The sequence below is a fragment of the Pongo pygmaeus genome, chromosome 18 (assembly GCF_028885625.2).
Source record: "Pongo pygmaeus isolate AG05252 chromosome 18, NHGRI_mPonPyg2-v2.0_pri, whole genome shotgun sequence".
In the NCBI taxonomy this organism is placed as follows: Eukaryota; Metazoa; Chordata; class Mammalia; order Primates; family Hominidae; genus Pongo; species Pongo pygmaeus.
In genome coordinates this window covers 31576263-31604244 of record NC_072391.2, presented here as the reverse complement: position 1 = coordinate 31604244, position 27982 = coordinate 31576263, and the positions used below count along the sequence as shown (strand labels likewise).

Below are 27982 nucleotides of genomic sequence, written 5' to 3'. Positions count from 1 at the left end.
GTTTCCTGAGCATGGATGGCTTTTGAGTTTTATTAACAAAAATACTCTGGTCCCAGAACAACAGACTGGTGTGGCCTGCACCAGTGTGTGTGTGGGGGTGGGGATTGAGCCCCCCCAGAGCCCACGGGGAGGCCCGGTAGGTGGGGATGCTGGTCTGTGGCCCCATTTGGCCAGGCAGAGCCCCTTCCATTCACACGGAGGTGAGAGCCGGGAAGGGGAAACCGGCCCCAGCTGGACTCCCAGCAGCCTTGATTGGGCTTTGAAGCCAGAGGGGTGGGAGTGAAATCAAGGTGTGAAGTTCGGGGGGTGGGTGGGCAGGCCCAAGGCGGCCATTTGGTGTGGGGGATGGGGTCGGTGGAGGTGAGGGGGCTCCAGGGCTGGGGGAAGGGAGCAGGAGGTTTGTGATGGAGGCAGAGGGGCCCAGCAGTGGCTCAGTACATGGGTTTGGAGCCCACATCCAGATAGCCCCCAGGCGCGGTGTATGGTAGAGGGAAGGGGCCCCCTTGGAGAAAGTGCGGGGCAAAGGGTGCTGCCGGCGGAGCCGCTGGGTACCCGGAGACCCCTGGCCCATGCGGCAGCTCCAGAAATGCAGCCGAGTAGGGGGCTGAGCGCCCGGAGTCTGGAGCCTCCGGGAAGCTGGGGCTCCTGACGTGGAGAGAGGGATGTCAGAGCAGGGCAGAGGGACCCGCAGCCCCGCCTGGTCCCCTGTCCCACTCACCTGGTGGGAAGGTGACTGGGGGCCCCATGGAAAGCTGCAGGGTGCAGGAGGTAGGCCTCAGCACTGGGGCCACCACATGGAGGTGCCCGGGCAGCGGTGGCTTCCCCGGGGGCTGGGGCCTGTTCTGGATCTGATTCTCGAATGTCTCCACCCAGGGTGGAGTCGCAGGGACCACCTGGCGTGTCTGGGGAGAGGGAAGGGAGAGGTTGGGCTAGGGAGGATCCCTGTCTCAGGCCTGGCCGCATCACCATCGGGACTACACTCACCTCCGCTCCCATAGGCCTCTGTGGCTGCTGACTCTGGGCCCCGCAGTTTCCTCTTCACACGGGCGTCTCGCTCCCTGGGGAACAGTGGTGGTGATGATGATGATGATGGTGATGGCCATGGTGATGGTAACAGTACTTACCCGGTGCCAGGCATTTCACCCTCCCAGGGACCCTGTCAGGTAGGGGCCATCATTATACCCATTTTATAGATGAAGAAACTGAAGGCCAGAAAATTAAATAACTAGAAAGTGGCAGAGCTGGAATTTTGTCCCTGCTCAAGCTTGTCCATGCTTTCCTATTGTGTTTAGTATCAGTGGAAACTTCTTCCCAGTGGCAAGGCCAGGGCACAGTCTCACCTAGCTCATCTTTCTGCCCTATCTCCACTCAGCCTCTCTCTGGAATCCTCTTCTGTCCCCTCTTCACGGGCTAAACCTATCCTTTTTCTTTTCATTTTTAAAATTTGAGATGGGGTCTTGCTATGTTGCCTAGGCTGGAGTGCAATGGCACAGTCACAGGTCACAGCTCACTGCAGCCTCCAACTCCTGGGCTCAAGTGATCTTTCCATCTCAGCTTCCCAAAGCGCTGGGACTACAGGCATCAGCCACCAAACCTATCCTTGCCTCTGTGCAAGCGCAAGTTCCTCAAGGAAGTCCTCCCTGACCTCTGAGAGCACACACCCCTCCCTCATAACATCCGTCACAGTTCTGCTTTTGCATTTGATGGAGTGACTCCTTGGTTCATGTCTGTCTCTTCTGACAAACTGGAAGCTCCTTGAGGGCAGGGGCCAGCTCTGAGGTGCTGCACTTGGAACAGTTCCCACGGCCTTACGGAACCTTTACTGTCCAACATAACCTGGCTTCCCCTCCCCTGCCTGACTCCTACTCACTCCATTGCAGCCACACCACAGGCACAGCCCCACCTCAGGGCCTTTGCACGTGCTGTTCCCACTCCCTAGTGTGCTTTGCCAGATGCCCACCTGGCTCCCTCCCATACTTCCTTCAGCTCTTTCTCAAGTGTCTTCTTCCCATTGAGGCCTTTCCAGGCCTCTTATCTAATACCTCACCCCAGTCCTTCCTATCCTTTCCTGGTTTATTTCTCTTCTCCTTTTTCTTTTTTTCTTTTTTTTTGAGACAGAGTTTTCTTTCTTTCTTTTCTTTTTTTTTTTTTTTTGAGAGGAAGTTTTGCTCTTGTTGCCTAGGCTGGAATGCAATGGCACGATCTCGACTCACTGCAACCTCCACCTCCTGGGTTCAAGAGATTCTCCTGCCTCAGCCTCCCAAGTAGTTGGGATTACAGGTGTGTGCCACCATGCCTGGCTAATTTTTGTATTTTTAGTAGAGACAGGGTTTCACCATGTTGGCAGGCTGGTCTCGAACTCCTGGCCTCAGGTGATCTGCCCGCCTCAGCCTCCCAGAGTGCTAGGATTACACACCCGGTCTCTCTTCTCTTTAGAATGGCTTCCTAACGGATGACATTTTATTTATTTCTCTTGTCTGCTTGTCTACTCTCCCCACTAGAAATCAGCTCCATGAGGGCCGGGGCTTTGGTTTGCTTTGTTTGATTTATCTCCAGTGCCTGGAACTGTCCCTGGCACATAGCAGGTACTATATAAGTATTTGCTGAGTCAGTGAATGAATGTTTTTACTTACCACTGCATTCCTGATGTCCAGCACGGTGCCTGGCACACAGTGAGTGATTAATAAACATTTGTTGAATGCATGAACAAATGAATGAACAACTCCCACCTCTTACAGTTTCTGCCGTTCTCCCGGAAGCCTTTGGCAAAGGGATTGGCTGCAATCTTCAGTTGTGTGATCTGGGGACACACATGCAGGGTCAAAGTAACTGTGGTCTGGGCAGGGGGCCACCACCGCCTCAAGCAGGGTTACTCACCCGTGGGTTCTGGTAGGCTGTCACGGAGATGAATGTGGTCTCGGGGAAGCGGAAGGAGGCCATGCCCCCCCAGTGCTGGCTGCAGAGCTGGGCTGCCCGAACTAGGTGTATGCGGGGTTGGTACTTGTGCATGGAGTGCAGGATCAGCTGGGAGGGAGGAAATGGGAGTGATTCCCTGCCCTGTGCCTCAGCCTTGGCCTCCCTTCCAGCACCCCCAACCCTATCCTGGAGTCCCAGCCTGGGCCTCACGTGGCCGTGGGGGTCCAGCGTGCTGTTGGTAAGCTTGACACGATGGAAAGACACAGGCTGCCGCATCCAATGTGCACCAGTGGCAGGAGAGTCGGGGTGAATGTAGACACGGTCGGGCAGGCGGGGCTCTGCCTTGCCGCTGGGCTCCCAGCGCCGGCCCTGCCAGCGGTAGCGAGCCCCATCCACCGGAACCACATCCAGAAGAAACAAGTAGCGGGCCTCGGGGTCCAGGCCAGTGACTGACACTCGGCAGGCAGGGAACATGCGCCTGTGCAAGGGAGGGGACAGGAGAGACCTGGAGCTACCCACTGGCCAGGGGTGGGCCCAGCACCAGTAACGGGACATAGCAACAGGCTCCCCAGAGCTGTCAGAGAAACATCAAGGGAGATGGAATTAGAACCCAGAGGGCAGGCTGGAGGCTGTGGCTCACACCTCTAATCCCTATACTTTGGGAGGCCAAGGTGGGAGGATCTCTTGAGTCAGGAATTCAAGATCAGCCTGGGCAACATAGGAAGACCCCATCTCTACAAAAAAAAATAAAAAACTAGCCAGGCATGGTGGTGCACACTGATAGTCCCAGTTACTACAGAGGCTGAGGCGGGAGGGTCACTTGAGCGTGGGAAGTCAAGACTACAGTGAGCCACAATTGCACCACTGCACTCCAGCCTGGGCAACAGGGCAAGACACTGTCTCTGAAAAAGGAAAAAGGGCCAGGTGCAGTGGCTCATGCCTGTAATCTCAGCACTTTAGGAAGCTGAGGTGGAAGGATCATGAGATCAGAAGTTTGAGACCAGCCTGGCCAATATGGTGAAACACTGTCTCTACTAAAACTACAAAACTTAGCCGGGTGTGGTGGTGTGTGCCTATAGTCCCAGCTACTCGGGAGGCTGAGGCAGGAGAATCGCTTGAATCCAGGAAGCAGAGGTTGCGGTGAGCCGACGAGATCGCGCCACTACACTCCAGCCTGGGCAACAGAGCGAGACTCCATCTCAAAAAAAAAAAAAAAAAAGAACCCACAGGGTGGAATCTTAGAGCTGGAAGGTTTTCTTGTCTCATTTTACATTTGGGGAAACAGGACAGACGGGTTAAGTGATCTGTCACACAGCAGGTTAGGAACAGAGCCATGACTCCTACCCCTCAAAGCCTATTTGCAGAAGCAGGGGTGACTAACTTTCTTGCTAGGAGCTTCCTGTCCCCACCCTCCTCTCCTCCCCTGATCTCCAGCACCAGAATCTGCAGCTCTTAGATGAATTTGCTTTAGAAAAAATATACCCTGCCTGCAGTAGGGCCAAGGACTTTCCATGCTAGGGCTTGAGCTCCTGCCCTAGATAAAGACCTCATCTAAGGACAAACACTGACCATGTCCCGGCCTCTAGGGTGACCCTAGACCTAGTCATATACTGACTCCTATTCGAGATGCATACTGATCCCCGATCCTGGCCAGATTTCCCTAATGCTGGTCAATGGGCTGGCCCTTGACCCCCTGTCCTTGTCTGGATGCTGGTCTAAGCCACACACTAACCTATAACCCAGAGGGACTTCCTGACCCTGCCCCAGACTGACCCATGACCCTTGCCATAGATTGGTCCCTAAACTCAGCCACAGACTCCACAGACTAGCCCTTAACCCTTGTCACAGAATGACTCCTGATTCCAGCCACAGAGTAACCCCTGCCCCAGGCCATAGTCAGATTCTAAGCCTAGGCAGAGCTCTAGCCCCTTGGGAACCACCCAGTCCTAGCCCCCTCCCCAGGGACTCTGCCTTTCCCAAGAGACCCCCACCAGAAACACGGACCCTGGCCAGCCCCTCACCTCCCAGCTTTGGTGATGATCATTTCTGTTCCCACGGAGCTGAACTCCTTCCACAGCTCCCGGTTCTCCAGGCTCAGGCTGACCCCCGGGAGGGAATGGAGGGCCTCTGGAGCTGATGGGGCCGGCTCAGTGTCCATGGCAGGGGGCAGAAGGGGCAGAGGTGGGTGCGCGGCCAGGGTGCGGGGAGCAGCCTCCATCCCGGAGAGGAAGCAATCCAGTTTAGGGGTGTCCAGTTCTGGAAGCCGGGGAAGAATGAGGAGCCAGCCGAGGGCCACAGCCCCCCTATTCTCCTACCCAGGAGCTGGTCCCAACGCTCACCGGGGTAGCGGTAGCCCTCTGCTAGGGCGGGTGGGAAGCTGGAGTCGGCCCCAGGTTGGGCGGGCCCCAGGCGGTAGCCGGCCCCCAGGGACGGGTACAATTCTCGTGGATGGTACATGTTGTAGTTCCTTCTGGCCTCAGGTCTCGCTGCTTAGAGCCCCCGGTGCTGCGAGATCCCCCTTTATAGCTCACAGCTCAGCCCCTTCCAGACCCAGGATCACAGCCCCTCCCCTCTTTGGGGCCCTGGAGTTGGGCTGGGGTGGAGACCCCTGGGGCCTCGAAGGGGTCCGAGAGGGGGCCGGATACCTGGGTACGGTCCCCTCTTCCCCTCCCCCCCCACCCCGGGAGGCTTCATTAGCCTCGACCCCCTGCCCCCTCATTACATAATTAACTCCTCGGCTTGATTGATCCCCGGGGCTCGGACAGGGACGCAGTTTGGCGCTTCCGGCCAGCTGGTCCCCGTTCCCACGGGGGGGAGCCCCGGCTAGGGATAAGCTGGGGGGCGGGGCCTGGAACCTGGACGGAGCCAAGAGTCCCGGGACACACCTTGGCGCCCCAGACCTTCTGGCAGGTGACCGCCCTCCGCCCCCCTTCACTTGGAGGCCGGGCCCTGGAGGGAAGCAGCATGACCAGAGGGAAAGTGCAGGCTAGAGGGACACGGCCTGAGCTGATTTCACAGGGCACTCGGGGCCGCGAGGAGGCCGCAGCCCAGTCCCGAACACCGTAGTCCTCCCTGGTCCCCATGCTAAAAAAACCTCCACCCTGAGCCAAGCCTCCAAAGTTCGGAGGCGCTCACAGTCCGACAGCTTCTGACGCCTCGCGCCACGGTTTCCCGTAGGTCCCGCGCTGGGGAACCCTCGGAACTACACTTCCCAGTAGGCCCAGCGCTGAGGCGCGCCCGAAGAAGCCGGACGGACCACGCGGGGGCCGCTGGAAGTTGTAGTCCGGCCGCGAGAGGGCTGCGAGGCCGGCGGCGCTGTTGCCTCCCTGGGGCGCTGCCCCTAGGCGGCGGCCAAACGCTGCAGAAGAGCAGACGCAGATCAGCCGAGGTCACGGCGTAGGCAGCCAGAGTGGGCTCAGGACCTCCGCCGGCAGTGAAACCGTCCCGGTTCCCAGAGACCCAGCTTGGACGGCTGTGCCTACCCCATGCCCCGCCGAGGCTCAGAACCGCACAGGTCTATAGGGGCGGAAATCTCCGCTTGAGCTCCCCCTTCCCGGATTACACGCGAGCCCGGGCTGTCTCCACTCCATTGTTTTATTATGTACAAACGCTACAGAACGAGGGGGACAGACACGCGTGGGGTAAGAAGGGCCTGGTGGGAGTTCACAGAGCAGACGGTGTACTGGGGCCAGGAGAGCAGAACACAGGCCATAACTATAGGACAGGTGGGGCAGGAACGGGTTAAAAACGAGATCCAAGCCAGCCAGATCGCAGGAGGTGCGGGGGCGTCGTCCCCCTTCTGTTCTCCCCCCAAGGTCACAGTGCATGCAATAAAATATATATACAGGAGCTAGCTCCGTCCTCTGCAGGGGCCCTGAGGGTCCAGAGCTCCCTTCGGGCGGCGGGAAGCCGGTGGCGCTCCCTGGCGGCCAGGCCGGGCTGGAGCCACATGCGTCGGGGGAGTGGGGGTCAGTCCCAGCCGTTGTCTTTGATCATGTGGTTGAGTTCAATGATGTACTTCCCCTCTTTGTACTTCTGGCTGCTCTCAAAGGCCTGTTCCTGAAAGGAGGGGCGGGACCGTCATCCCTGGAGCAATAGTCTCACCACAAGGCACTGGGGTTGGGGAGTGGACATGAGTGGCCCCATTTTACATATGAGGAAACTGTGGCCCAGAGGGGCAGGGCCGTGTTTCTCACAAACACAGAGTAGAATAGAACTCCCTGACTCAAAGGCACTTTTTTAAGTACTAATGATGGCTCCAACAGAGAAGATAGGGAAGCGGCTAAAAGATTTCACAGTTCAGGGTTTGCAAACTGGTAGCTTCATGGCCATTTTGGCCTACAGCATGTATTATGTTTGGACAGCAGACATTTTAATAAAAATAACTTTAAAGTATTAAAATATAAGTAGGCCTTGCTCACTCCAGTTTGCCCAGCCTGCCCCTAACTCCCAACCCCGCCAATCTATGCTACCCTTTACACATCTACAGTATCTGCTTGGCCTTGCAGGCACTTGAGGATTTTTTTGTTTGTTTGTTTTGTTTTGAGAGGGAGTCTTGCTCTGTCGCCCAGGCTGGAAGTGCAACGGCGCGATATCGGCTCACTGCAACCTCCGCTTCCCGGGTTCAAGTGATTCTCCTGCCTTAGCCTCCTGAGTAGCTGGTATTACACGCGCCCACCACCATGCTGAGCTAATTTTTGTATTTTTAGTAGAGATGGGGTTTCACCATGTTAGTCAGGCTGTTCTCGAACTCCTGACCTCAGGTGATCCACCTGCCTCAGACTCCCAAAACTGCTGGGATTACAGGCATGAGCCACCACACCCAGCCTGGCACTTGAGTTTTTGATCTCTTGTCTAGGCCGGCTCTTTATTTATTATTATTATTATTTTTGAAACGGAATCTCGCTCTGTCACCCAGGCTGGAGTGCAGTGGTGCGATCTCGGCTCACTGCAAGCTCTGCCTCCCGGGTTCACGCAATTCTCCTGCATCAGCCTCACGAGTAGCTGGGACTACAGGCGCCTGCCACCACACCCAGCTGATTTTTTTTTTTATTTTTAGTAGAGATGGGGTTTCACCGTTAGCCAGGATGGTCTCAATCTCCTGACCTTGTGATCCACCTGCCTCGGCCTCCCAAAGTGCTGGGATTACAGGCGTGAGCCACTGTGCCTGGCTGGCCAGCTCTTTATTTGATAGAGGTCCAGAGTGGCCAAGCCACCTGTCCAGAGACACACAGCCAATCTGTGGCAGGGTCAGCAGCGAGCTCAGGTCAGGGCTGGCTGGCTGGCTCTGCCTGGGGCATCCACCTCACAGAGGCACCACAGCTCCAAGCGACGCCTGAAGAATCCTGTCCCTTGCAGCCCAAGAGCATCTTCCTGAGCATCTAATCTGATCCCTGTAACAATCCTGGGTGCTAGGCAGTGGCTTTATCTTCCACTGAGAGATAAGGAAATGAGACTCAGGGTAGTGAAATCAGACCCTGGACAGCAGCAGTGGCAATGAGGACTATGGAAAGGGAGGCTGGTGAACCCAAGCTCCATGTTGTTGCGGAGTCTGGGGCAATTTTTCTGATACTCTGAATGACAATATAAGCTGGTGACCAAGGGTTTGGAGTAAAAAAAAAACCAACCAACCAACTCAGATTCTGGTCCCTATTCTGTTACTTACCAGTTGTGTGATCTTGAGCAAGTTACCTAACATCTCTGGGCCTCCCTGTCTTCTTCTGTAGAGATAATAATAGCTTCTACCTACAGGATCACTGCAATGATTGAATGAGATAATAGACGCCAGGCACACAACAGTGCAAGGCACATAAGCATTCCATAAATGGTGACTCTGATTATATCCTAACTCTCAAATGGGGATCCAAGTGCCTGGGAGAGAAGGGATGGGTTAAGTGAAAAGTTCTACACCCCTTGCAAGGTGCAAGATAAAGAGAATGTGGTCAGGGATGCTGACTTGTGTGAGCTAAGCCTATGCAATCTGAAAGGCTATAGGGTGACAGCTTGTCAGGAGGAGGTGTTGGAAGGTCAGGTCAAAGGCTAGCCTGGGGTCAGAGGTGGCTGACTCACATATTTCCAGCCCAAAGTGGTCTTGCAGTTCTCGCAGTGGATGTCGGCGACAGCATGGAGGCCGGTCAGCAGCACCCGCTCCTCGGCTGGCCCGCAGCCCACGTTCACCCTGTGGGGACATGGGGCAGTCCCAGGGAGGGTCCTGCCATCACAGGGCCCCCCCTGCCAAGCACTGTGTCTGTCCTCAGCATCCAAGAGATGATGCTCACAATTTCCTGCCTGCACCGGGGAACTCTGGGAGTCTCAGCAGGATGCCAGGGGTCACAGGTCACAACAGAGGTCAGGGAAAGCAAGAAGGGAGGCCAGATACTCACACAGAGTTGAAGAGGTAGGCACGCCCCTGACTGCCCTGGAAGGACTAAAGGGTGGGAGGGTGGGAAGAGAGGAGGGGGTCAGGGCTGCCGGTGGGGAGCTGCCAGGCAGCCCCTATAGGTTCCAGCCCCACTGTGGCCTGGTTGGTTACCTTGGAGATGAGGTCGTCGTGGTTGGCCAGGTGAGCGCGGCAGTGGGCACAGCTATACCTCCGGTGACAATCATCCAAGTAGGCCTGAAACGTCTTGGGCTTTGAAATCCGCACCATGGCGGGGGCCGGGGGCAGTGGCCCCACGCGGGGAGCGGCCCACGGGGAGCAGAGGGAGCCCAGTGCCTGCCGGGGAGGGAGTAGGTGGGCTGTCAGGACCTGGGCCACACACATGCGAGGCACTCCCAGAGCCGTGGGGACTCGCTCTGTCACACTCGGCTGTTCTCTCCTTTCCCCAGAGCCAGCAGCCTCTCCGGGGACCAGAGGCGTCTCGGTTTTGACTCAGTGAGGAGACCTCAGGTTGCATCAATGGGGAAACTGAGGCTCGGAGGAGCCCATGGTGAGTCACCCGCCTGCTTCCGGCCTCACCCTTGCTGACCTGGCAGCTGAAGCTGGAGGAAGGGGCTTTGGAGGGGCTGGGCTGTCAGTTCCCAGTTTCGGGGAAACATGGGCGGGTAGGCACTGGTTGGTCCTTGTGACCTTATCTGGAGAGCAGTGGGGTTCACTGGTGGTTTAGGGGGTTCATAGGGGAGAGGGTCCCCCACCTGGAGGAGGCAGGAGGCCTCGCCGTGAAGGTGGAGGGTCACCTAGGAGGGGAGGGGCTCTCACCTGCGGGCGCCGAGGCCGCCTCTACGCTCAGGGGCTCTTACCTGCATCGCGGAGCCTTACCTGGACCCCGGGGCTCACCTGGGGCGCGGGGGTAGGGGCGGGCGCCGGGGGAGGGGGCAGTCCTCGCGGGCTGGGCGGGGGCGCGGGGCGACACGCAGCCCTGACGGCGCGGGCCTCACCTCGCCTGGGCGCGCGGGGCCCGGTCCGCCGGGATGGGCTGGCCTGGGAGTGGGGGGCGCTCCTGGCGGGCGCCGTCCCCCCCGGCCCGGGTTCGCAGGCGCCTGGACTTGTTTACACCGAGCCCAGCTGCTGCCGCCGCTGCGGCGGGAGGGGGAGGGGACCCGCCTCCTGTCCCGGCGGCCGCCGTGGCCAATGGGCGCTGCGCATGCAAATGAGGGGGGCGCGTCACACGGCGGCCGGCGCAGGCCTCGACCGCCCCTCCCCCGCCGCCCGCTCCCGCCGGCCCGGAAATGCGGCTGCGGCCCGCGCGCCCCCGGCCTGCTCGCATTCCTGCTTGCGGCCCGCTCAGGGGCGGGGTCGGAGGGTCTAGGCCCGGCGCGGAGCCAGGAAGCGGGTGGCGCTGGGACGCATGCCCTGGGGGAGATGAGTATAATAACCCGCGTTTGTCCGCCGCCCGTGCCCCGCTCAATCCCCGCATCAATCCCGTGAGGCCGTTTCTCCCGTTGGCCCCACTGTACCGGGGGCTGAGGCCCAGGGAGGTCTCGCGGCTCCCCAGGTTATCCAGCTAGTAAGAGGCGAAGCTGGAATTCTCACTGTGGGCCCATTCCATGGCTTTTGCCAGAGCGCCAGGGACACAGTTCACCTCCTAGCAGGGAAGACCCAAAGGTGCGCATCCCTGGTAGGCCTCTGGCAGCCAGGGCGTCGGACCAGGCAATTCCTACTGCCCAGCATCACCTCCTCCAGGCCTCTCGGATGCCTCTGTTGGGACAGCTAAGTTCCTCTTCAAAGACTCAACTTCCTGGTCATAAGCTGTAAACAGATTCTATCCCCGCTTTTTTTTCTTTTTCGCATGTCTACCCTATTTGGGAAAGTTTAAACCTTAGCCAATCGGGATCAGTTCAGATTGTGCGGTCCAATCCCCCAGCCAATGGGGAAAGGACACAGAAACAGGAACTGCGTTAGGGTTAAAAACCACTTCCCTCCTTTGTTTGCGGATGCTCTTGCGATTGCAACCAGCGCAAGCAGCACCCTTCTGCAGAAGTAAAGATGCCTTGCTGGGAAGTCTTCTGTCTCAGTGCTGGTTTTTCTTGACTACACTGAGCACTTGTTTTCAACAAATTTGGGGGTCTTCCGGGATCCCATTCTCCTTTGGGAGGGGTAGCGATTACTTTTCCTCGTTAGACACGTCCCACTGCCTTGTTGCAGTGGCCCAAGGAGCAGTGGATCGGGTCCGCCCGAAGTGAGAAATAAATCCGGACTCTCAGCAACGTGGGCAGGAAGGAGCCTTAAAATTCCCAGGCAAGTGGGTAACTCTGTGCACAGACCAAGGTAAGAAAAGTTGCTACTGTGGCGACAAAGTATTTGCTTGGTGGTTGAGGTCACTTGGAGGTTGAAAGTGCGTGGCTGAGACATGTCAGTGGACACGAATCGAGTGTGGAGTCCAGACTTGGTTCCATGGTCACCTCATAAGGCTTAGGGCGGTTTTCCAGTCAGGGATTATACCGACCCGCTAATGCTAAGAGGGGCCTGAAATTCCCACGCGGGAAGCGGCCAAAAAGTACGAAGCGATTATTCATACGAGTGCAAGAAACCTCCAGTGGGAAAAGGGAGAGGTTAAGCCCCTGGGAAATGGGCACCAACCTCCAGAATGGGAAATACTCCAAGTAAGACAGGGAGTACAAAAGGCCAAGCAGACAATAAAATTCCCCCTGACAGTCCTCTAGGCCTTATGTTAGAGTACTGGAGGTATAATGAAAGAACCATGTAACACACGGAAAGACAGTGAATGATAAAATATTGCTGTTTTATTTGGACCAAGGAACCTATCCTCAGACCCTCGGTCTTTTGGCCAAAGTTTGGATCAGACGAGGATTGGATATGCCAACTCTTAATCCAGTATGTTAATGAAAAAAGTCCAGTGTCTCAAGAGGAAATAGATTATGCTCTGTGTTGGAGACAGGAACATGTCCTTCCCTTTCCCTTAAAGGATGACGTAAAAGAGAAACCAAACTCAGTACCCCCCTAGGACAACCCAGTTAAGTCAGATTCTACATCTAAAGATACCAATGTATAGGATCCCCTAGACCATCTTCCCCCGCCTACCCCACCCCAGGCTAATCACTCAGTCCCTCCCCCACATAACCCTGCCCCGTGGGCTTTGTGGCCCCACATCCCCATTGAGCAGCCACCCGAACATGTCCTTTCCTTAGGAAAACTCCAGCACGAGATGGAACAATGCCGGAGGGATATTCAGAACTTTCCTTTTTCCTCTTCCTCAAAGGGGTCTGCCCCAACCCCTTTTCCCTTAAGAGAAGTACCACTGGGAGGAGGGGGTATTGGTTTCGTAAATGCCCCCTTAACTAGTTCATAGGTTAGAAATCTGAAAAAGGAACTCAAACCATTATCTGATGATCCTTTTGGAGTCACAGATCAAATTGAACAACTTTTAGGGCTGCAATTGTATACTTGGGCTGAATTAATGTCCATCTTAGGTATTCTCTTCTCAGGGGAAGAAAGAACCATGATCCACAGGGCTGCTATGATAGTCTGGGAATGTGAACACCCTCTTGGTCAAAACATCCCTGCAGCAGAGCAGAAATTCCCAGCCCAGGACCCTCAGTGGAATAGGAACAATGCAGCCCACTGAGAAAACATGAAAGACCTCAGGGATATGATAATTAAAGGGATTCGGGAATTGGTGCCTCAAACCCAAAATATTTCTCGAGCATTTAATGTACACCAAGAAAAAGATGAAGGGCCCATGGAATTTTTAAAGAGACCTAAGGAGCAAATAAGAAAATATTCAGGCTTAGACATAGAGGACCCACTTGGACAAGGGATGTTAAAGCTCTATTTTATCACCAACAGTTGGCCGGACATTAGAAAGAAATTACAAAAGATAGAAAATTGGCAAGGCCGCTCCATAGAGGAACTTTTAATTAAGAGAGGCCCAAAGGCCGGGCACGGTGGCTCAAGCCTGTAATCCCAGCACTTTGGGAGGCTAAGGTGGGTGGATCATGAGGTCAGGAGATCGAGACCATCCTGGCTAACACGGTGAAACCCTGTCTCTACTACAAAAATACAAAAAATTAGCTGGGCATGGTGGCGGGCGCCTGTAGTGCCAGCTGCTCAGGAGGCTTAGGCAGGAAAATGGCGTGAACCTGGCAGGTGGAGCTTGCAGTGAGCCAAGATCATGCCATTGCACTCCAGCCTGAGAGACAGAGTGAGACTCTGTCTCAAAAAAAAAAAAAAAAAAAGAAAGTGATTAACTCTGATTTGGGTTCCACTGTCAGATTTATTTATTTATTTATTTATTTATTTATTTATTTAAAAAAATTCCCAGGGAAGCGGTAAGGAGAAAACAATACCCTATTCCCTTAGAAGCTAGAATGGCTCTAAAACCTATAATTGAGGGCCTCATCCATGACGGACTCCTTGAACCCTGTATGTCCCCTTATAACACTCCAATATTGCCTATAAGAAAGTCAGATGGGTCATACCGGCTAGTAGAAGACCTCTGGGCTGTTAATCAAACAGCTCAAACTGCCCACCCTGTTCCCAACCCTTACACCATTATCAGCAAAATCCCATACGATCACCAATGGTTCACAATGATAGATTTGAAAGATGCCATCTGGGCACGGTGGCTCACACCTGTAATCCTAGCACTTTGGGAGGCCAAGGCGGGCAGAGTGCCTGAGCTCAGGAGTTTGCGACCAGCCTGGGCAACACGGTGAAACCCCGTCTCTACTAAAATACACACACACACACACACACACACACACACACACACACACACACACACACAAATTAGCCGGGCGTGGCAGCATGCGCCTGTAATCCCAGCTACTCAGGAGGCTGAGGCAGGAGAGTTGCTTGAACCCAGGAGGCGGAGGTTGCAGTGAGCTGAGATCGTGCCACTGCACTCCAGCCTGGTGACAGAGCCAGGCTGTCTCTCAAAAAAATAAATAAATAAAATAAAAATAAAAAAAGAAAGATGGCTTTTGGGCTTGCCCTTTAGCGGAAGACAGCCGGGACATGTTTGCTTTTGAGTGGGAGGACCCTCACTTAGGTCGAAAACAGCAGTAGCAGTGGACAGTCCTACCCCAGGGGTTTACATACTCCCCAAATCTATTAGGTCAAATTTCAGAACAGGTCCTAGAAAACTTTTCCCTTCCTTCATCCATATGCCTACTCGAATACACAGATGACCTGCTCATTTCAGGAAATAGCAAGGACCACATAACCACAGTTTCAATTAACTTCCTGAATTTCCTAAGGGAACAAGGGTTACGGGTCTCAAGGAGTAAAATTCAGTTTGTAGAACCTGAGGTAAAATATCTAGGACACCTAATCAGTAAAGGCAAACGGAAAATAGTACCTGAACGAATTGAAGGTGTCACATCTCTACCTTTGCCTGAAACAAAGCAGGAACTTAGAAAATTCTTGGGATTAGTTGGATACTGTCGTCTATGGATTGACTCTTATGCCTGAAAAACAAAATCTCCATATCAAAAACTCACCCAAGAAGGACCAGACCCCCTTCTTTGGACCCCATCAGAAGTCCAACAAGTAGAAGAGTTAAAACACCTACTTGTAACTGCCTCCGTTATAGCTTTGCCCTCCTTAGGCATTCCACCTTTTCGTCAGTGTAAAGAAGGGGTTGGCTTTAGGGGTACTCACCCAAAGACACAGAGGCCACTGGCAGCCCATAGCCTTCCTGTCAAAAGTTCTTGACCCAGTAACCCACGGATGGCCCAAATGTGCCCAATCTGTAGCAGCAACTGCTTTGCTAACGGAAGCAAGCAGGAAAATAACCTTTGGGGGAAGCCTTATTGTATGTACCCTTCATCAAGTTAGAACCATTCTTAATCAGAAGGCAGGAAGATGGCTCACTGACTCAAGGATTTTAAAGTATGAGGCTATCTGGTGGGTGCGGTGGCTCACGCCTGTAATCCCAGCACTTTGGGAGGCCAAGGCAGGCAGATCACAAGGTCAGGAGTTTGAGACCAGAGTGCCCAGCATGGTGAAACCCCGTCTCTACTAAAAATACAAAAAATTAGCCAGGCATGGTGGCGCGTGCCTGTAATCCCAGCTACTTGGGAGGCTGAGGCAGGAGAATTGCTTGAACCCCGGAGGCGGAGGTTGCAGAGAGCCGAGATCAGCCACTGCACTTCAGCCTGGGCAACAGAACGAGACTCCATCCCCCCCACACAAAAAAAAAAAAAAAAATTGAGGCTATCTTATTAGAGAGGGATGATTTAACATTGACCACTGGTAGTTTGCTCAACTCTGATGTTTTCCTAACAGGAAATCCGAACCGGGAGGAACCTGAGCATAAATGTTTAGATCTGATCAGTTATCAGACTAGAGTCAGACTAGATCTAAGCGAGACCCTGTTCCAAACTGGGCGTTACCTCTTTATAGACGGCTCCTCTCGGGTAATTGAAGGAAGAAGGCATAACGGGTACTCTGTAGTTGACTGGGAAACCCTCACGGAGGTAGGGTCAGGGAGACGGCCCAATAACTGGTTCACTCAAATATGTGAACTCTTTGCATTAAATCAGGCCTTAAAATCTCTGCAAAATCAGGAAGGAACTATTTACACTGACTCCAAGTATGCTTCTGGAGTAGTCCATACTTTTGGAAAGATCTGGACTGAACGAGGCCTCATTAATAGTAAGGGCCAGGACCTTGTCTATAAAGAATTGATTATGCAAGTACTAGAAAATCTTCAACTGCCAGAAGAAAGAGTGGTGGTCCATGTCCCAGGACACCAGAAAAACCCATCTTTTGAAAGCCGGGGAAATAACCTCACAGATCAAGTAGCCAAGCAAGCTGCCTCTTCCCGAGAGGCGACTGTTTTCCATCTGACCCCTTGCCGTCCCCTCCAGTCGCAATCCCCATCTTCTCCAACGCAGACCGAGAAAAGTTAAAAAGAATAGGAGCTAAGGAAAGCTCAGAGGGAAGGTGGGTATTACCAGACGGGAGGGAAATGCTGTCTAAACCTCTTAGGAGGGAAATATTGTCACAGCTTCATCAAGGAACTCACTGGGGTCCCCAAGCTATGTGTGACACAGTCCTCAAAGCCTATGGGTATATAGGAATCTCTACTCTTGCTAGTCAGGTGGTGTGGATAGTTGCCTAGTGTGCAAAAAAAACTAATAAAACCCGAAGGAAGCAGCCTCTACTTTATCAAGGGAACCACCCCTATAATTGCCAATCCAACCAGTGCAACCCAGTACTTACCTCTATTACTACCCCCACCTCCACTGACCCTAACTCCACTCTAGGTTGCTTCTATGGCTTAGGAGCCGATGTTACTGGAAGGGACCCCATAGGCTTCTTTGAAATATGTTTTGTTCACCCTTCTCCACCTCCTACCGTCTCCCCCTCCCCAAGCCCACCAAATCAAACCATTCCTCACCTCTTACCCAATGACAAAACCAAAGTAGCTATAGTAGAAGTCAAGGACTTAAAGCAAACCCTAGCCATCGAGACCGGGTATCAAGATGCAAATGCCTGGCTGGAATGGATTAAATATTCTGTTCGCATCCTGAATAAAAGCGATTGTTACACTTGTGCAGCGGGCAGGCCAGAAACCCAGATTGTCCCCTTTCCACTCGGATGGGCCAACCAACCAGGCATGGACTGTATGGTAGCTCTCTTCCAGCACCCCACGGCCTGGGGAAACAAGACGTGTGCCACTCTTTCACTACGTTTCCCAAAGATCAGGAGCCCTATGGGTCAGCTCCCAAGGACCATTCGACTTGCAGCTCTCAATGCCAATTATACCTTGTGTCTCCCACAACAGGGGAACAAATTGACATTCCTTGGAAATCTAATGGGAGTCTAAACCTTTTCAAGAGCTAACCAATCAGTCGGCCCTTGTCTATCCCCGAGCAGATGTATGGTGGTATTGTGGAGGACTGTTACTGGGTATGCTGCCAAGCAATTGGAGCGGCACTTTTGCTCTAATCCAATTGGCCATCCCTTTCACCTTGGCATTTCATCAACCAGACAGGAAGCAAGTAACTCGAAGAAAAACAGAAGCCCCTCGCGGGTCCTTTGACCCCCATGTTTGCATAGACAGTAGCGGGGTCCCACGGGAGCTACCAAGTGAATTTAAAGCTCGGAACCAAATAGCCGCTGGGTTCGAGTCTGTTTTGTTCTGGTGGTCTGCTATAAATAAAAATGTAGACTGGATAAATTATATATACTACAATGAGCAGCGATTCGTCAGTTATACCAGGGATGCCATCGAAGGAATAGCTGAACAATTAGGCCTCACCAGCCAGATGACCTGGGAAAATAGACTAGCCCTTCACATGATATTGGCAGGAAAAGGCAGAGTCTGTGTCATGATCTGAGTCCAATGTTGTACTTTTATCCCTAATAATACAGCTGCCGACGGGACCATCACAAAAGCTTTACAAGGCCTTACCACCCTGGCAAATGAATTAGCCGAAAATTCTAGACTACATAACCCTTTTATGGGTCTCATGGAAAAGTGGTTTGGAAAATGGAAAGGACTCCCGGCTTCAATCTTTACCTCTCTTGCAATTGTAACAAGTGTACTTATCCTTGTGGGCTGCCGCATCATACCTTGTATTCGTGGGTTAACTCAAAGGCTCATAGAAACAGCCCTCACTAAAGCCTCTCTCACTTCTCTCCCTCCATACTTGGACAAGCTCTTGCTCCTGGATAATCAAGAAGAACAACGCAGCCAAATCCTGTCAAAATTTTTTGAAGAGGAAGAAGTATCAAATAGGAGAGGAAATTGTTGGGACAGCTAAGCTCTTCAAAGACTCAACTTCCTGGTCATAAACTTCTCCCCCTTTTTCTTCTTTTTCGCCAGTCTACTCTGTTTGGGAAAGTTTAAACCTTAGCCGGTCGGGATCAGCTCAGATTGTGCAGTCCATCCCCAGCCAATGGGGAAAGGACACAGAAACAGGAACTGCGTTAGGGTTAAAAAGCCCTTCTCTCCTTTGTTTGGGGTGCTCTTGCGATTACAAGCAGCGCAAGTAGCACCGTTCTGAAGTAAAGATGCCTTGCTGGGAAATCTGTCTCAGTGCTGGTTTTTCTTGACTACACTGAGCACTTGTTTCCAGCACCCCTGTGCTCCAGGCTGGGTTAGGTCTGATCTCAGGGCATGTCTGTTTCAACACGTGTCTGCAGTTCTTTGGCTTGTGTTGCTCACTGCAGTGGGCCCGGCCTGGTCTAGAGGAGGTGCTCAGTAAGTATCTGTGAAATGTGAATGTGTGGTTCATTCAGTGAATATGGCCCTGGGGCTGGAGATGGCAGAGGCGTTCTGGGAGCTTCTGGAGACGGAGACCTGGGAGGAGAAGGTTGGAATGGCGGGGGCAGCAGAGGGCTGGGTGAACTCAGCTGTCCCACCCAGGCCCATCCTCTGCAGCCCGAGGAGGAAGTTCACAGGGCAAGACATGGAAGAGATCAAGTTCCCTGCCTGGTGCCTGGGCTGTTGATGGCCTCAGGAAAATGGAACCATTATCTGTTGCTGTCAAGTGGCTGGGGGCCAGGACACCTGGGTTGGCCGTGAGGGGACATTCCTGAGGAGTGTGGAGGCCAGGCTGGGGCAGGGTGTGGCACCACGACAGGAATGTAGTGGAACCAGTGGGTCAGGCTCCTAAGGGCCCCAGGCTCCAGCCTCAGGGCTGGCCTGTTCCCTCCTAAGCTGCCATCTTCATATCTTCAGGACCCACCCCTCTACTCCTCACCCTCAGCACAACGATGTGATCCAAAGGCAAATATTTATTTTTCAGGAAGAGAAACAGGAGAGCTTGAGGCTTCTGGACTTAGGAGGTCCGGGCAGCTGGTCCATGGTTGTCCAGGTAGTGCCGCAGGGCTGTGGGATAATCCGTCATGACGCCAGTGGCTCCCACGCTGAAGGCTGCTTCAAAATCTGACTCTTCATTAAGGCACCAAAAGACCACCTGAGCAGGGAGGGAGGGGGCCTGTAGATTCTGAACAATTTTACATCCAGACAGTGGGGACCCACCTTCTCCTCTATGGAGACTCCCCAGCAGCAGTAGGCTGGAGCCGATTGTTAAATTCTCAGGAATTCTGCAAAGTGGTTATTAAACCCAGCCATTATTAAAAATTAAATCATAGCCTGGGTGCAGTGGCTCACGCCTGTAATCTCAACACTTTGGGACGCCGAGGCAGGAGTTGAGGCCAAGTGTTTAAGATCAAGTGAGACCTCATCTCTACAAAAAACTTTGTAAAAATTAGCCCGGTGTGGTGGTATGCGCCTGTGCTCCCAGCTACTTGGAAGACTGAGGTGGAAGAATTGCTTGAGCCCAGGACTCTAAGGCTGCAGTGAGCTATGGTTGCACCACTGTACTCCAGCCTGGGCGATACAACAAGACCTCGTCTAAAAAAAAAAAAAAATTATATAAACTGACAATTAAATAATTTATTTTTATTTTTTTTTTTTGAGATGGAGTCTTGGTTTGTTGCCCAGGCTGGAGTACAGTGGCACGAACTCGGCTGACTGCAAGCTCCGCCTCCCGGGGTCACGCCATTCTCCTGTCTCAGCCTCCTGAGTAGCTGAGACTACAGATGTCCACCACCACGCCCAGCTAATTTTTGTGTTTTTAGTAGAGATGGGGTTTCACCGTGTTAGCCAGGATGGTCTCGATCTCCTAACCTCGTGATCTGCCTGCCTCGGCCTCCCAAAGTGCTGGGATTACAGGTGTGAGCCACCGTGCCCGGCCCTAAATAAATTATTAAAACAACAAGTGGCCAGGCGTGGTGGCTCATGCCTGTAATCTCAGCACTTTGGGAAGCTGAGGCAGGCAGATCAACTAAGGTCAGGAGTTTGAGACCAGCCTGGCCAATATGGTGAAATCCCATCTCTACTAAAAATACAAAAATTAGCTGGGTGTGGTGGTGGGCGCCTGTAATCCCAGCTACTCAGAAGGCTGAGGCAGGAGAATCGCTTGAACCCAGGAGGGGGAGGTTGCAGTGAGCTGAGATCGCGCCATTGCACTCTAGCCTGGACAACAGAGCAAGACTCTGTCTCAAAACAAAAACAAAAACAAAAACAAAAAACAAAACCCAAAACAAACAAAAACCCAGTAATAAATATTCAAAGCATATCTCTTGCTAATCAGTTTCTTATTACTGTGTTCTTGAAGTGATTAAATCTGTTGAGGCTGCAAGATGGAAATACTACATGATGGGGTGCCACCACGCATCTCTTCCCATTCTGCGTTTAGTGGCTTCATGGCAGCCTGAAACTGGCCAAGATGGGAGTATTTAAACCAGTAAAATTAATCCTCAAATCAGGGCTTTCATTTGTTCCTCTCTGAGAGCTAGTTGTTGACCACTTACTAGTACCACCCTCCCCCAGACCCCCGTTCCACTGCCACTTGCCCCAGCTCCTGCAGCTCTGCCCCTTCCCTGCCCGTTCGAGTGGGCACTGAAGTAAGCGGAGATGAGAATTTTTTATTTTATTAAAAATACAGATGAGACGAGGTCTGTCTGTATTGCCAACACTGGAGTGCAGTGGTGTAATCACAGCCCACTGTAGCCTTGACCTCCTGGGCTCAAGTGATCCTCCCACCTCAGCCTCCTAACTAGCTGGGACTATAGGCATGTACCACCATGCCCAGTTAATATTTTATTTATTTATTTATTTATTTTTGAGACAGTCTTGCTCTGTCGCCCAGGCTGGAGTGCAGTGGCGTGATCTCGGCTCACTGTAACCTCCAGCTCCTGGGTTCAAGCGATTCTCATGCTTGAGCCTCCCGAGTAGAGCTGGGATTACAGGCATGTGCCACCATACCCAGCTAATGTGTACATTTTTAGTAGAGATGGGGTTTCACAATGTTGGCCAGGCTGGTCTCGAACTCCTGACCTTAGTTGATCCGCTGGCCTTGGCCTCCCAAAGTGCTGGGATTGCAGGCGTGAGCCACTGCACCCGGCCTCTGCATTTTTCTTTCGTTTCCCTTTTCCTTTCCTTTTTCCTGTTTCCCTCCCTCTCCTTCTCCCTCTCCCTGTCTCTGGCTCTCACACTCTTTCCTCTCTCTCTTTCAAGACAGTCTGGCTATCTCTCCCAGGCTGTAGTGTGGAGTTCAGTGGCGTGATTCTGATTATAGCTCACTGCACCCTCGAAACTCTGTGCTCAGGTGATCCTCCCATCTCAGCCTCCTGAGTGGCTGGGACTACAGGTGTAAACCACTGCGCTTGGCTAATTTTTAAATTTTTTGTAGAGATGAGGGTCTCAGTATGTTGCCCAGGCTGGTCTTAAACTCCTGGGCTCAAGTGATCCTCCCACCTTGGCTTCTCAAAGGGCTGGGATTACAGGCGGGAGCCACTGTGCCCGCCTCTGCCTACGTCATTTCTTCTCTGTACCCTTGATGGGAAGCTCCCACCCCTAGTACCATAGTGCCTGGAACATTCTCAAGGATCGTTTACTAATTAAATGATCTGGTCGAAGCCAATGCTCAGGGGAGAGGGGGGTGGGCTGGGCCTGGTTTCTCCCATCTCTCATCTTTCCCCAGCCCCCTCTCATCAGGGATCATGATACATCATTGTTGTCATCATAATGGCTAACATTTATCAAGCCCTTAATAAGTACTAGTTACATATCCATATGTTGGCAATGTCAGGTTAAGAAAATATGTGTGTGGCCAGGCGCGGTGGCTCACACCTGTAATCCCAGCACTTTGGGAGGCTGAGGCAGGCGAATCACTTGAGGCCAGGAGTTCTAGACCAGCCTGGCCAACATGGTGAAACCCCGTCTCTACTAAAAGCACAAAAATTAGCCAAGCGTGGTGGCAGGCACCTGTAGTCCCAGCTACTTGGGAGGCTGAAGCAGGAGAATCGCTTGAACCCAGGAGGTGGAGGTTGCAGTGAGCTGAGATTGCACCACTGCACTCCAGCCTGGGCAACAGAGTGAGACTCTTGTCACACACACAAAAAAAAACCAAGAAGAAAATTGTGTGTGTGTGTGTATCCAGAGAGTTAAATATACCATTTTCCCATTTTAGGGACAAAGAAACTGAGACTCAGGTGAGGTCACCTGCGCGAGCGATGCGGCTAGTTGGCAGCAGAGTGGGACCGGAACCCTGCTGCCAGGTCCGTGTGTGGTGGAAGCGGTGATCAGGGTCTCACCTGCACCCCTCGCTCCTCCAAGTGTCGGATCAGACTCTTCCTCATGATCAGCCTGGGGGTGGGGTGGGGACGCGGGAGGTGATGATGAGAAGGGACCTGGCAGAAGGGCAGCAGTAGGTCTCTGTGGGGACACTCCACCCAGCCGTCTTGCCCACCTCACCATTTCGAAACCACAGCCAACAGCTGGTTCAGGCAAGAGCAGGAAAATGGGAAATAGGTCCTGCACAGAGAAGAAAGTGGGGGTTAGCTCCTAGGGTCTCCCCTGTCCCAGAGGTGGGGCGGGGTGGTAGTACCCCCCCAACCAGGGTAGCGCTGCCCTCCCACCCCCCGGAATCCCTCAGAATAACCTTTGTAGTTGCCCCAGTGAACAGTTCACCCATTGTTCAGAGAGCCTACTCAGACCACCACTCTGGCCACTGAGGGTGTGGCCCTCCAGTCACCATTCACCAGATAAGGAGTCTGGGCCTTAGAGAATGAAAGGGACTTGCCAGGCCCAAAGCAGAGCGGCGGTAGGGCTGGGCCAGGGCCTGGCTCGGTTCCAAAGCTGGACACCCAGGGTGCAGGCCCTCCTGGTTGGGCCTGGCCAGCTTCTTATTTATCTATTTATCTTAGCATTAATTTAAATTAAAAATTTTTTTTTTTGGAGACAGAGTCTTGCTCTGTCGCCCAGGCTGGAGCGCCGTGGTGTGATCACAGCTCACTGCAAGCTCCGCCTCCCGGGTTCACGCCATTCTTCTACCTCAGCCTCTCGAGTAGCTGGGACTACAGGTGCCCACCACCACGCCCGGCTAATTTTTTGTATTTTTAGTAGAGACGGGGTTTCAGTGTGTTTGCCAGGATGGTCTCAATCTCCTGACCTTGTGATCCAACTGCCTTGGCCTCCCAAAGTGCTGGGATTACAGGCGTGAGCCACCGCGCCCGACCATTAAAAAATTTTTGTAGAGACGTGTCTTACTATGTTGCCCAGGCTGGTCTTGAACTCCTGGACTCAAGCAGTCCTCCCGCTTCAGCCTCCCAAAGTGCCAGGATAATAAGCGTGAGCCAGCCAAGTGTGGTGGCTCACACCTGTAATCCCAGCACTTTGAGAGGCTGAGGTGGGAGGAGACCAGCATGGCCAACATGGCGAAACGCCGTCTCTACTAAAAATACAAAAATTAGCTAGGCGTGGTGGCGGGCCCTGTAGTCCCAGCCACTTGGGAGGCTGAGGCAGGAGAATTGCTTGAACCCAGGAGGCGGAAGTTTCAGTGAGCCAAGATCACGCTACTGCACTCCAGCCTGGGCCACAGAGCGAGACTCTTTCTCAAAAACAAAAAACAAAAAACCTCGTGAGCCACTGTGCCCGCTGGCCAGCTTGAGACCAGACAGCACTTAGTGGGACGACCCCTAATTATCCCACTCCAGGGGTGACTTTAGAGGCCATTTATAGTGTCCTAGGGCAGGCTTTGGAGTCAGACCCAGGGAAAACCTAAGCTCTGGATTTCCAGCTGTGTGTCCTTGGGCAAATTACAGAACCTCTCTGGGCCTCAGATTCTCTAGGGTACCATGGGAGTCATGATTCTTATACCTCCTGGGGGTGCTGCAAGGTAAAAGTCAACCCAAAATATGTTAAAACACTTTATAAATCTTGTATAAGGCCAGGAGCAGTGGCTCACGCCTGTAATCCCAGCACTTTGGGAGGCTGAGGCAGGTGGATCATGAGGTCAGGAGATTACCATCCTGGCTAATATGGTGAAACCCCGTCTGTACTAAAAATTCAAAAAAATTAGCCAGGTGTGGTGGTGGGCACCTGTAGTCCCAGCTACTCGGGAGGGTGAAGCAGGAGAATGGCGTGAACCAGGGAGGCAGAGCTTGCAGTGAGCCGGGATCGTGCCACTGCACTGCAGCCTGGGCAACAGAGGGAGACTCCTCAAAAAACAAAACAAAAAAAATCCTGTATAAAAAGGTGGTACACAAATATCATTGATCTTTTTGTAGCAAGGGATAGTGGGGGCTGAGTGGGACTTCCTTCTGGACAACAGGGGAGCAGAGAGCTCTGGGACTACCACAGAGAAGCTGTCAGAAAGCAAAGGGAGACCGGGCCTGGGGGCTCAGGTATGTAATCCCAGCACTTTGGGAGACCGAGGTGGGAGGCTCGCTTGAGCTGAGGAGTTCAAGAGCAGCCTGGTCAACATAGTGAGACCTTGTCTCTACAAATAATTTAACAATTAGCCTGTTTACAATTAGCCTTGTCTCTACAAATATTTTAACAATTAGCAGTGTTGCACGCCTATACTCCCAGCTACTCAGGAGGCTGAGGCAGGAGGATCTCCTGAGCCCAGGAGGTCGAGGCTGCAGTGAGTCATGATCTGGCCACTGCATTCCAGCCTGAGCAAGACTCTGTCTCAAAAAAAAAAAAAAAAAAAAAAAAAATTCTAAAGCAAAGGGAGAGACCAGGCTTAAGTGCCAGCGAAATATCCAAATTCCTGATCCTTTCCCCAGCTGTTACTTTGTTAACCCCTGCCTTCCTGCAGAACACTGACTTGCCTTTTCCTGCTGAGGGTCTGAGACAGCCATGCTATAATTAATGAACAAATGTCTCCCCAGCCAGACTGTAAGCTCACCAAGGACCTCTCCCCACCCTCATTGGTCTTATTTACACATTATAACTGCACCTGGGACAGAGTAGACATTCAATAAAATATGTTAGATGGACTGAGATGGATAAATGACCCCTCTATCCTAAAACTCCACATATGCACAGAATTTCAGGGTGTTCACAGTTCCCTTAGTATTCATGAATGCTGGGTAAGAACCACTGTCCTTAAAAGACCTTGGGGGGTTATCTCTGAGGGGAGCTGGGGAGCTGGGAAGATCTGGGCTCCTTCTCCACGGAGACCCTAAGCAGTGGGGCGTTTTTCTGAGGTCTGCGCCGCACTGGTACCTGTTGATGATGTTGGGCAGGAAGCAGAAGAAGAACTTCTCAGGGATTGGGATGAAGGGAAGCAGCCCCAGGTAGTAGGAAAGCAGCACCCAGAATCCTCGGCTTATTGTGAAGGACAGGGGCATCTCGGGGTTCTGGGGAGGCAAGGAGAGGCATGAGAATCTGTCTGCTCTGGGGAAGCAGAGAGGAGGCATGAGCTGCAGGGGAGCCATGGTGGGCATTCCGGAGACCCTACTACCTGCAGGATCCAAGTCACATCTTGGGGCTGGGTGTGGTGGCTCACGCCTGTAACCTCAGCACTTTGGGAGGCTGAGGCAGGTGGATCACCTGAGATCAGGAGTTCAAGACCAGCCTGGCTAACATGGTGAAACTCTATCTCTACTAAAAATACAAAAATTAGCTGGGCGTGGCGGCGTGCACCTGTAATCCCAGCTACTCGGGAGGCTGAAGCATGAGAATCACTTGAACCCAGGAGGCAGAGGTTGCAGTGAGCAGAGGTCGCACCACTGCGCTCCAGCCTGGGCGACAGAGAGAGACTGTGTTTCAAAAAAGAAAAAAAACAAAAGTCACATCTTGGCTCTGTGTTTGAGGCCTGAGTTCACACCCTTTTCATTGCCACTGCCACGCCACTGGGAACTCTCCCAGACCCCTCTAGCTCGGGTCCCCATGCTGGGTGGGCTCCAGGTCCGGGGAGGAGGGGCCCCTGGAGGAGGAAGTGGGGGTGGGGGGACTCACGGCAGCCTTGCATTTCTTCATGACCGAGCTCTTCTCCGAGGCCCAGATGGTGATTTCATTACGGTCATAGCGTCTCACCAAGCCTGCTATCTGGGAGGAGGAGAAGGAGGTGAAGGGAGAGCCAGGCCTCTCTCCCGCCCCTGGTGGCCGCCCTAGCCCTGCCTGCAGCACCACCTCACGGATGAGCTCTTTGTTTTTCCCTTTGATCTCCACGCTCATGGGTGTCCTTGGAAACCTCTGGAACAGGTCCTCCAGACGAACCATGCGCCGGTCTGACCCGTGAGCAAAGTGGCCTGGGGGTGGTGTGGGAAGAGGGGTCAGAGGGAAGCCAAGGCGGAGGTCCAGGGAAGGCGGGCATGGCCCAGGCAGGGCTCGAAGCCCTTGCTCTCACCTGGAGAGAAGTAAACCTCCAGCTTCTCCTTGTAGAGGGGCAGGTCCTGGGGAGGACAGGAAGGATGTCACTAGATGCCCGCACTAGGCATGGCAACTCTCAGGGTGGGGGTTGGGGTGTCAGGGCAGGGCCCACCTCGAAGTCCAGGCTGCCCACATCCCTGTTCAGGCCCGACTGGCGGCACAGGTTCTCATCGTGTGAAACCACCACCACTCTGTCCCGTGTCAGCTGACAGTCGAGCTCCAGGAGGTCCGAGCGCTGGGCCATGGAGCTGTGGGGGTGAAGGTCAGCGGGGGGCGGGGGCAGGGGACTGGGATGAGGGGCATGGTGGCGGGGAGGTGGCCGGGAATGAGAGCAGAGTTCATGGCGGGATGTGCAGGCCACCTCCAGGGGGCGCCAGTCACCCAGCTAGGAAGTGAATGGCGTCCCTTGCTGTGATGCAGTCCACGACCTGCACACCCTCACATGGCAACCTGGGCAGGGGCAGATACACTCACTTCTCCATGGCCTCCATGGTGTTCTCCAGCAGCTCTCCAGATCCTGTGGGGGGCACTGGAGTGGGCCCCTGGGGCTTGGGGTCTAGGGGCCTGGCCCGACCTCATCACCCACATTCCCTCTGTGGGCTCCATCCTCCCTCTGGCCTCACCTCCCCAGCCAGCCCAGGCTGCACCAGCATCTTCTTCCTCGTCCACGCCCTGCCCTGCCACTTTGCTCTCCTTCTCTCTTGGTCCCTGCCCTGTTTCTAGCATGCCCCCTTGGACCTACCCCTCTGTGCTGTCCACTTTGGCACCTGTTCTCACCCCTACCCGGCTCACCTCCTCGGTGGGCCCCCAGGCGGATGCGGAAGGTGGGAGCCCTGGGTGTGTGCAGCAGGTGAGGCCGGCGCAGGAAGAAGATGGACAGCATGGCGTAGCTGCCCAGGGCGGGGAGGGCATAGTACAGCAAAAGGCTCATGACCGTACTCCCACAGAAGCTCCCGCAGCCGCACGCTCAGCCGTCTGCGGGACTGTGCTGCCTGCCTAGCCGGTGTGGGCCGGCTCTACTATTGGCCACTGCCACACCCCTGGGACCTGCTGAGCCTGCCCCTGGGCTGGCTTGGAGCCAGGCTGCAGGGTTCGGCTGAAGCCGGGGTAGTGTCAGGAGGTGAGGCAAGTAGCCCTGGCCCTCATATCCCCAGGCCCTTCCCAGACCCCAGCAGCCCCCTGTCCTGGGCTACATGAGGGGAGTAAAAACCACCCACGACTGTTAGGACCTCTCCCTCTCACTGGTACTTGTAGCCAGTGCATCCAACATGCCTACCCCTTGCCATTTCAGAGGATCCAGGGGTGTGTAGGGTGCTCCTGAGTCACCCCGAATCACCCCCAGCCAGTTAGACAGGAAGCCATTAGCGAGACGACAGGACAGTGACTAAGGGGAAAACTGACCCCCTTCTTTCTAGGAGTCTGGAGTTCTCCAGAGCCCCGTCCCCAGCCCTGGGCAGCTGGGAGTGAAGGGCACCAGG

At 53.7% G+C, this 27982-nt stretch overlaps 3 protein-coding genes and 1 long non-coding RNA gene across 6 annotated transcripts; 1 reads left to right on the top strand and 3 right to left on the bottom strand.

Annotated features, from left to right (window-relative positions):
- Position 1: 1 nt before the first annotated feature.
- Positions 2-6106, bottom strand: TBX6 (T-box transcription factor 6). 2 transcript variants are annotated; one of them, XM_054454491.2, is made up of 8 exons: positions 5256-6100; positions 4938-5172; positions 3127-3394; positions 2878-3024; positions 2730-2800; positions 985-1058; positions 719-902; positions 2-645 (listed from the first exon to the last, which is right to left on the bottom strand). In XM_054454491.2, the coding sequence occupies exons 1-8, from the start codon at positions 5371-5373 to the stop codon at positions 432-434; spliced, it is 1311 nt and encodes a 436-aa protein (XP_054310466.2). In that variant the 5' UTR covers positions 5374-6100; the 3' UTR covers positions 2-431. The 2 variants fall into 2 exon arrangements, with proteins under 2 accessions (XP_054310466.2, XP_054310464.2); XM_054454489.2 differs by having other exon boundaries at positions 2878-3394; positions 5256-6106.
- Positions 6107-6492: 386 nt separating this feature from the next.
- YPEL3 (yippee like 3) lies at positions 6493-10449 on the bottom strand. 2 transcript variants are annotated; one of them, XM_054454488.2, is made up of 5 exons: positions 10294-10449; positions 9449-9631; positions 9300-9343; positions 8986-9094; positions 6493-6975 (listed from the first exon to the last, which is right to left on the bottom strand). In XM_054454488.2, exons 2-5 carry the CDS (start codon positions 9563-9565, stop codon positions 6886-6888), a joined length of 360 nt encoding a protein of 119 aa, XP_054310463.1. In that variant the 5' UTR covers positions 9566-9631; positions 10294-10449; the 3' UTR covers positions 6493-6885. The 2 variants fall into 2 exon arrangements, with proteins under 2 accessions (XP_054310463.1, XP_054310462.1); XM_054454487.2 differs by having other exon boundaries at positions 9449-10429.
- Positions 10433-18356, top strand: LOC134738574 (uncharacterized). Its single transcript, XR_010124382.1, has 2 exons — positions 10433-11623; positions 17699-18356. It is a non-coding gene; the product is annotated as an uncharacterized LOC134738574 (long non-coding RNA).
- A 695-nt stretch (positions 18357-19051) lies between these two features.
- On the bottom strand, positions 19052-27958 carry GDPD3 (glycerophosphodiester phosphodiesterase domain containing 3). The gene is made up of 10 exons (XM_054454486.2): positions 27297-27958; positions 26979-27021; positions 26617-26752; positions 26482-26527; positions 26265-26383; positions 26091-26180; positions 25356-25489; positions 22596-22655; positions 22436-22487; positions 19052-19248 (listed from the first exon to the last, which is right to left on the bottom strand). The coding sequence occupies exons 1-10, from the start codon at positions 27433-27435 to the stop codon at positions 19111-19113; spliced, it is 957 nt and encodes a 318-aa protein (XP_054310461.1). The 5' UTR covers positions 27436-27958; the 3' UTR covers positions 19052-19110.
- Positions 27959-27982: the final 24 nt, after the last annotated feature.